At 48.5% G+C, this 9,069-nt stretch overlaps 1 protein-coding gene across 3 annotated transcripts in view; it reads left to right on the top strand.

The window, feature by feature from the left end:
* TTC28 (tetratricopeptide repeat domain 28) overlaps positions 1–9,069 on the top strand; it is a 296,592-nt gene that overhangs the window by 120,095 nt on the left and 167,428 nt on the right. Inside the window, exon 1 of one of the 3 annotated variants that reach the window (XM_019507359.1) lies at positions 7–32. The exons of the other annotated variants lie outside the window; for them this stretch is intronic. Within the exon in view, the coding sequence (XP_019362904.1) occupies positions 9–32 (24 nt within the window). The 5' untranslated portion in view covers positions 7–8. Of the gene's footprint in view, positions 1–6; positions 33–9,069 lie in introns of those variants that run through there. 3 annotated transcript variants of the gene reach the window in all.

The raw sequence follows: 9,069 nt of genomic DNA, 5'->3' as shown, positions 1-9,069 counted from the left end.
CCAATATGATGAAATGGCAGCCGCGCAAGAAGGTGAGTCCGGCCCGAGGCGCGGGCGGGGTGCTCCTCCAGCTGAGTGGCGGCGTCTGCGGGGCCGGGAGCCCCGTCTCGGCCCCCCCGGGGACACCCTCGCTCGCCGTTTCCTCTCCTGAGGCGCGGAGCACCCGCGTGTGCGTCTCGCCTCAGCCCTGCGCCTTCACCGCCTTCAGACCGTTTAACAGTCCAGTCCGCCCGGTGAAGTTTCCGGACCGGCAGAACCGGGCTGGGGACGGGAGCGCGGTTGGTAACGGGCACCTCCCCTCGGGGCTGATCGTTGAGAGAGAGAAGGCGACCGGGTTGTCTGTCGTGTGTCGCTGGGGAATGACACGCTTACATTATCACACGGATCGGGATCGTTTTCCTATTTCCAGGCGAGAGAACCGGACTTGCCTTTCAAGCCCTCTACCGTCAGGTTTTCAAAGGCCTGCGAGATGCGACCAAAAGGTTTGGGGAGGCAGTGTCTCCTGCGAACCTGATACATGTGCCGTCCTTGGAGCAAACCGTCTGCTTCCCACAGCTCCTCCTTGCTGGGTCGTCGCCCGCCAGCCCTGTCTGAGAGACTGCCTGTGGCCCCTTGCAGGCAAGGAGGAGGGTCTTCCTCCAGAAGTAGTGGCCCTGCATGCCCAGCCCGTAGAAGAGGGGGTGAGAGCACTTGGGTCTGACGGCTCTTGGGGCTTGCAGCAGGTCAGGAGGGGAGGTAGGGTGTGGTGGTCTGGTCTGCCCCCCACGGCTATTCAACCTGCCGCGCCGGCTGCACCGAGGGCGCGTTAAATCATTAATAACCGCATCCGGCTGAGCAGCGGACCTGCATTGTTGGTGATGTGCAAGAACCGGGTCTGTTGACTAGAGCTCAAGCAGTGCCACCTCCACCGTGGTAGGGTTTATTTGGACGTACCCGTCTCCTGGGTAAGTGCACCGTTCAGCCTGGGCGCAGGGAAGAAGAATCTGCTCCGAGGTGGTGTGGGCAAACCTCACTAAATTACGTCCCGTTTTGCTGTCACGGTGCGCAGCACGACACTCACCTGAGCTGTAGTGACCGTAGGAAGGTGGGTTGGCGCGTTCTGTGGAGGTTTTCAAGCAGCGGTTTAAAAGCAAACCTCAGCTGTCTTCATCTCTAACATACCTTTCGTTCTCCGTTTGTAAACACGGCGCTTGCACTTGGGCCAGGCCCCGCAGTCTGTGCAGAGCCACTTGTTGTGGGGACAAGCATCCGTTCTCGCCTGGCTCGAGGGCACTTGATTTATTTCCTTTGACACACAATGCGTGCGTCGTGCCGGCAGGAAACGGGACCGCGTTCCATAGGAAAGTCCCTATTGATCCTATTAGAAACAATGACATCTTTTTCAGTGACCTTTTTTCTTGTCAGTAATTGTGCTTGTGTGGCACATTACAAAGAGAGACTGCCCGGGAAACATCTTGACTGATATCTGCTCCACTTGTGAAATGTCACACGCTGTAGTGTTCTTCCTCTCCGTGGTGAATTGAATGCACTGCTTCCCTGGCAAGGGGAAAAGTTGTTTTTAAAAGAGCAGCCTTTGTACACCGTATCGCTTACAGAACAGAGCGCCGTTTCCTACCCTGTGAGAGCGCCTTTGAAACGAGCGGGGAGCAAACGCATTTGCAGAACACGAAGCAATCTCTGCTGTAAAGGAACGAACGGGAGGTTTATCCGGCCCTTGGGTTCCTATGGTGGCAACATACTCCTGGGAGATCACAGGATACAACGCAGCTGGTTACCTCCAGCTTTACCTACGCTCCCGGGCTCTGATTGTTCAGATTACAGCCTCTTTGACAAACCTGAATTCAGAGCAGATGAAAATAATCCAGATTTGACTCAGTAATGAGATGAGGCTTGTAACGAACACTGTGGCCAAGCGTTGGACCTAACCTGGATTCGCACGCAGTATTGGTGCCTGTCAGACATGCAGCAAAAGAGTGAACGGTTTCTGAACAGCACATGCAAAGCTGAATCCAGCTCTTGGTGTGCTGTCGCTGTGCTGTTAAATATTGTCTCTATTTTCCATGTATGGGCTTTGTGGTTCTCTCCATGCAGGATGGCATTCCAGAACGATTATAGTGCTGCCTTGGCCATTAACGTGCTTCTGGCCAAAGCGATAGGGCCGGGCTTACTGCTTTCCCTTCTGCGTTGCTCTGACAAAGCAGGGCCGGGAGCTAGGCAGGTGCAGTTGGCTGGCTCTGGGTTTAGCGTATGTCGCGGTGCCAGAAAGGTTAGCCCCTCCCTGAGCTTTAATGGCGGTGCTCGATTCCTTCAGGATGCGTGAATGTGATGTGCTCTTGGCCAGTTCTGTGGGAATCTTGTAATGGCCCTTCTTTTGGGTTTGGGGCAAAAAGGAAAAACCTGCAGGGTTTATGTCAAGGGCTTGCCATCAGCACTGACTTGTGCACGGTTCCCAGCGCGGGAAAGGCAGGCAAAGCGCATGAAGCCGGGGCGGCTGTTTAGCAGTGGTACCCTGGGAGGTGTGCGTAGGCTAGGTCAAAACTTCTGTTTCTTGCTCCGCACGGCACGTCTTAAATGGAAGAGTTTTGGGAGATGTTTTCAGGCCTTGGATATCTTGTATCTGAGGGCAGCTGAGCTTCTGCACCAGTGGATGCGACCGTGATGGTAGTGTAAGGTGGTGGGATTGTATAGATTGGTGGTGCTCAGCTGCTCTGGCCCCACAGGCTGGGTGAGTGGCACGGGCCTGATCCAGTGTTGTGCCTGGGGCCATGCCGTCTGGTGGCAGGGGAGCAGTGGCAGTGATAATTGCCACAGCTCTGGGGGCAGTTAGCTCTACTCCTGCTCCTTTTCCACCAAGTTTCCAGACCCATGGGAAGCTCCACAGGCCAGACGACGTGGCTGTGTGGGCTGGACCTGGCCCGTGGGCCAGAGGTTGAGCCCTGCTGGTTTAGAAAAGGAGGCAACTAGTTTAATGCAAACTGTATTGTAATGTGGCAAGCACAGCGTCACGTTCCTTTCCAGAGAGACAAAGCTTTCTTTTGAACCCGTCTCCTCTATTTAGGGGGGTTCTTTCCAAATAGTTTCCCCCAGCAGTTGTCCAAACCCTAGTTGTTGGTTTCTAGGAAGAAACATCATGTGTGTGAATGAGTATATAAAACTGCAATTACTCTTGCCTAGATGGCCAGCGTGACACCACCTGCTGTTCTTCAGGCACCGCTGTACGTGCGGCCAGTTCTGTGGGCTACTCACATAGAGTAGTGGTCTCCAAACTTTTTTGATCACACACCCCTATCTGTTAAAAAAAATTTTTGAGCACGCACCCCCAATATATGTATATTTATTTATTTATAAATTATATACATGTACTACTCGCGTACCATACATGACACGTGACCGTCTGACATACAGACTGAGTGAGGGTGCCAGTGTCAATCCGTATATTAAATATTAGTAAAGCTTAATTTCTTTCTTATTTTTTTAGATAAAAAATAAATATAAATAGAAGTTCTAATATTTTCTTCCTGCACCCCAGTGGATCGTCTTGCACACACCCCACTTTGGAGACCACTGATGTAGAGTAAAAAGAAGAACCAAGTGTTGCATCTTCCTAGCCCAAGTGGAAGATCCTTTGACATTTTCAGAGATGCCATGTTTCGTTTCTGAGACTTTGTAGTTTGGCTTTGCTGCGGTCTGGGAGTTGATGTGGCCTGGGCTGAGTCCTGAAGGTCCTACAGGAGTGACCACCACTGGCAGTGTCAGGAGAGCAAGTTAGAATTTGGCTTGCTTGGAAACTTTGGGATTAGCTGGATTTACTCCTCAATATTTGTTTCCTCCAGATGCTTCCTAAATCTTTAATGATCTCTTTCTTATACCACGTCCACTTCCTGGGCTCTCTGTTCTTTTCCCTGTTCACCTGCTCCACTCTGCACGCGCACGCTCTGTGTCCACCATTTTATTTTTCCTTGAACCTGCTTTGCGGTCCCTGTGCTTTGCCCTTCTGCAGCCAGACCATCGGTCTGTCAAGCTGGGTGTCCTCCAGGAGTGGCAGGTGCCTGAAGATTTAGAGCCAAAGCATATTATTAGGCACCTGACCAGTTGTGCAGTTCTGTTGCAGGTGAACTCCCTGACTCCTGTAGTGGCTACCCTGCAGGATACGATTTGGTTGTCCTCACTTAGCACAGAGCTAGTTTCTTTGGTGTTCCTCACTTTACATGTCCATACTTTGTAATGCTTTGGCGTGCAGTGACTTGCCCCCTGTCCTGGGAGGATTGGATGCATTTGGCATGATCCCAGGAACAGGCTTTTGCCTTTGCTCCAGTGCACTTTCAGATCCTGCATCCAGAGGGAGAAAGGGGCTGATGGTCCCAGCCTGGGATGGTTAATCCTTACTCACCAGTCACTGAATTCTGGTGATGGATGTATTCTGCGGCATAAATGATGTCAAAAAGCTGGGAAGAGCCTGACAAGAGCATAGGATTTAAACATTAAATTAGAAATTCAGCAGTTGTTTTGCTGTTCCTTTCTCTTATTTTCTCTCAAAGAGTCTGAAATTTCTCATGGAAAAGGCGAGTGGAGAGCATCCCATTGACGGGAATAGGTTGCTCATGAGGGGTGCATAAAATGCAGCGAACCCTGCCTGGAGGTTTCCATTTCCAAAAAGGATAGAAAAAGCTTTTCTGAGTCGCAGCTAATTCTGCCCCCTGCCCCACACATCTTGTCTGGGGTGCTGCATCATTTTTCACTACAGCTTATTCCCTAGGGCTTTTCATAAGTGATGGAGCCTCCACTCCTTCCTTTAGGAGACTCTTTCACTTAGATTTACCAGGGTTGTGTAGCATCTGTTAGTTCTTTTGGTGCAAACTCTACAGACACCATTGTAGCCCATTCCCTATTGCTGGGTAGGCCCTGGATGGAGTTACTTGGATTTAATTTTCTTTGGTTGTCTTTGTGAATCCATGCTTCTAGAGTTGCCAGTATTTGTGTTTCAGGGTTTTTCTCTCCACGGAGTATTGACCTGATCCTGCCAATGCATATTTAGGGGCTTTCAAAATGGTAAATATTGACCCTTTGCTAATACTATTTAAGGAGTTTCTGTAACAGTGAATATTGACTTAGTGGGCTCTGGCAGCTCCTGAGTAGCTGGTTCTGGTGGAGTCTTTACAGCCTGTCTTGCAGATGAGTATTGAATAGAGCATGAAATCTTACAAGCTTGATTCAAAAATCTCTATTTTAAAATAAAAGGTAATAGGCTCTGAGCAGGCTCAATCCAGCAGCTGGTTCCTAGATATCTTGGAGGTTTCTTTCTTTATTTTATTGAACACTGAAGTAGCTTTTGTCTCTGTCCCAGACTGGGAACGTGCAACATTTCACTGAAAAATGGGCCCCTTTTAGTGTCACTGCAGTGGAGGATACCTGGTAATGTGTAAATGGGGATCCGAAACGACAACAGAGATGTGCAGAGACAGCAAAAGTCCAACAGACTCAAACGCCAGTGCTGGTGATGAGGCATTTAGGGTTTTATATGTTTGCTTATGAAGAAATAATGAGCGACTGGTTTTGCTTACATTTTCCCTCTGCACAAGAAGAAAAACAAATGCAAAGCTCAGAGTTACTTGTAACCTCTGGTATTTTGTTTGGCTTTGCACAGTTTTTACAAATACTGCAACAGCTGTTGCCATGTTTTTCCTAATTGTCCTAAGAAAAAGTGCACATCAAAATAGTATCTCCAGGCCTCTAGTTTTCCCAGCAGACAGTAATGTCTGAGGATGATGTTATATTTTGTTTTAATTTTATTTTTCCTCTGCCTTATCTTCTCAACGTGGCTAATTTTTAAAATTTCCCCACCTTTTCTAATGTGTACTTTTGTCATCGGAACCTGATTTTGTGGCACTGCAGATGGAGCGGGGTGTTTTCTTGTTGGGATGAGTAAAGGCAGCTCCATATTCCCACACGCAGCAGAACTGTAAGTTAATCAATGTGATGACAACATACAATTCGCAAAGAAGCAATTCCTCCTATATTTCCCAAATAAAGCATTTGAAGGGAATACTCCTTGCAGTAAGTGCTGTACTAGAGAATTTCAGAGTACAAGATAATTGCTTGTAATTATGGAAATTTCTGCAAGGGGAATCGTCTTAATTTGTTCCTGCTAAGAAACAGAAATGTTCTGGTTGCATCATTTGAATCCTACAGGAGATAAATGCCCTCTGCCTTTGTAACAGCGAAGGGGAATGGTAGCCCTTTGGTAGATCTGAAATCACCCCTGTCAGGGTAAATTTCTGCTAAAAGCAGATTTAAGTTTTAAGAAACTATTCTGAGGAGTACAGACAGCCTTTGGCATGGGGTAACTGGCAAAGAATTGTGCATTTCTGGGCAAGAGGAGAGATGCAAGCAGCCTCTTCAGAAGAGTGAGATTGCTCCTGCAACACAGCTGTAGCGTAATGAGCCTGGGGCAAGAGCTTTTCAGCACTGATGTGTCCTGCAGTTTCGCGGAGGCATGGTTGGAGTTTCTGGCTTTCAGGCCTTTGGGGAACTGATGTTGGGCTGGCTCCTCCCACTCCACTGCTCCCTGTGCCATCATCATCTTTGTCAATTCCCCGCAGTCAAGGATGACTGTCTTCTGTGGCTGCCTTGTCTGTGGGTCTGAAGATGGGTGACGAGGCCAACCTGGGATGGACAGGTTCCCGATGCTGTACCCGCTCTGTGGATAAACAGAATGGTTTGCCCTCCAGCAAGGCTGTGAATTCAGCACCTTTCATCGGAGCCAAATCTACTTAAAAATCACTTTGAATCTGTGCATATTAACATTGGGAAAATAAACAGATACAGGCAATCTCTGCACGTGCTGTCAGCAAACCATATGTTTCACGGATCGTTAGCCTGTGTTGATAAGAGGAATTAGGGCGTAGTGCTGCGGTACTGGGCTTGGGAATCCCCCCCAATGTGAGCAGCTCATCTTGATGCCCTTTGTCACCCACATAAGGTGCTGGATGGTAACATGAAGTGATGAACATGGTGTTTAATCCCACTGACCTATATTTAAGTATCAGTCTGTCCGCAGCAGCGTTGTTCACAGGAATTCAGCATGATAGCTTGAAGATGCACTGCAGTGCCATTAGAGGAGTGTCATTTTTGATTTAAGTTTATGACTGTCTAGAAACATCCATTTCCTTCTTACTTTGTTATTGGTTTTCGATAATTATGCAGACATACGGGATCTATGTGCGCCTCATGCAGTGAGCAGAGTACAAGACAGCGGCGAGCTGCCGCGTGCAGGCTGAACATTTACAGTAGCGTCTGCGTTAGTCAGGCTTGATCCAGTGTCTTTAGCTCAGAAGGATGAGGCATTGTTTCAGCATGCTGCTTAGCTTATCTCTAAGGAAGGACAGGCGCTTAGTCCTAGTGCAAGACAAAGCAGTAGGCAGACTTCCAAGTAGAGTTGGCAGTCCACGCAAAGCACACCACACTAGTAATGGGAAGAGACAGTCAGCAAAACCAAGCAAGTGCCTGTGTCGAGACTTTGCAGTCACAATGAGCATCCTGCTCAAGACGGTTCTCTCCCCATCTTCGCAGGACTTGGTACCTTGGTCACCCATCGGTGTTGGACGAGTGGAACCTAGAGCACAAGTAAAAGCTACGCAAGTCCTGACTCTAGGGTTCATAGTTTGCCTGCGACTTGAAGAGGAAAGATCAAAGCCAGACTGCCAGTCTGGGTATGTACCCAGCTCGTGCAACGGGATCTCTTTCAAATTTAGTAGATAAAAACAGAAACACAGCTCTGCTTGTTTTGTTGTTCAGGGTCTGTTCACACTAAAGGTTATGGGGACCTCTTCCTTTACCCACTACATCTTGCTTCCAGTTTTCAGCATGGGTGGGGCCTTCACTGCATTGCAGTAGGCGTATCGCAGTTCATCTTTCACTGTGCTGCGGGTTGGAATTGAGTTTTACATGGAGTCACCACCTTGTGCATGGTTGGAGTCTAGGCAGACCTTAAATGTTGGTTGTGGAAGCCATGATGAGATGTACGTTATTCCATTAGTTCACTGTATTGTAACGTCCCACCAAAAATGAAGGAAAATATTCATTGCAAGGCTGCATATGTTAGTTCCCCACACCATTAAAATGGAGCACTTAAGTGCTGAGCGCTCAGATGCTGCTATCACAAACACTAAACAAATGTGTGCAAAGAAAAAAATGAACTAAAGTTATGAGGTTTAAAGCCACAGGTTTCCCATCGCTTTCCAGAGCTTCGCAGTTTTGAAAAACTCAGGAGCTGAGAGTGTGTGTATTAAGCAGCAGCTGTAGGACTCAACTGATATAATTAGCAATTAACCAGATGATTTCATTTAAAGAAACCTGATGTTAGAGAACAGAACAGTGCAGGAGATAAAGCTGTGTGAGCTTTCTTCCTGGCAAGTGAGATGCACGCAATAGGGGCCAAAGAATGATTTCATTTGAGTACCAGCACGAAACTGCTTTGCAACAATGTTAGGTGGAAGGTGTATTTCTGTTCACCATAAGTCTCCCAACTGCAACCGCAGAGGGAGGATGATGGAGTTCCGCCCAGTACCTCAATTGCTTTGCTGACTGTTTCACCAAGGGTAAATAGTTGTCTGTCTGGATGAGTCCTTTATATTGAGATCTGCCTATACTCTGGGGCTGCTGCCTCCACAGGTTCGCTGGCAGAGCTATGGCAGCAGCACCTCTGGGGGAGGTCCAGCAGAAGTGTTTGTTGCTGGTGGCATTATACCGTGTCCCAAATGACAGAAGCTCTGTCTGTTGGAGCCCTCTTCTTCTGGCGTACTGCATCCCGAATGGGGCGTGGGGAGCGGCATGAGCTTAGCTAGGAGGGCTCGTCTTCATAAACCCTCTGAGCTAGCTGTGCGAGACAGCTGAGCACGTATTCTGCTCCAAACAAAGCAAATGCAAGGCTGCTCAAGAATTTGAACAGGCTAGATGGAGGGATTTGGCTGGGTACGGTTGGGGATGGGTGCATGTGCTGGTGGGCAAGAGGGTGAGATGGCCCAAAAAAGGACTGAGAAGAAAGCCTGAACCAGCACAGAGGGTGGGGGG

Source organism: Gavialis gangeticus, unplaced genomic scaffold (genome assembly GCF_001723915.1).
Source record: "Gavialis gangeticus isolate Ggan-Ray unplaced genomic scaffold, GavGan_comp1, whole genome shotgun sequence".
NCBI lineage: Eukaryota > Metazoa > Chordata > Crocodylia > Gavialidae > Gavialis > Gavialis gangeticus.
The sequence above is the reverse complement of the archived record's forward strand: the minus strand, read 5'-3'. Positions and strand labels throughout refer to the sequence as shown.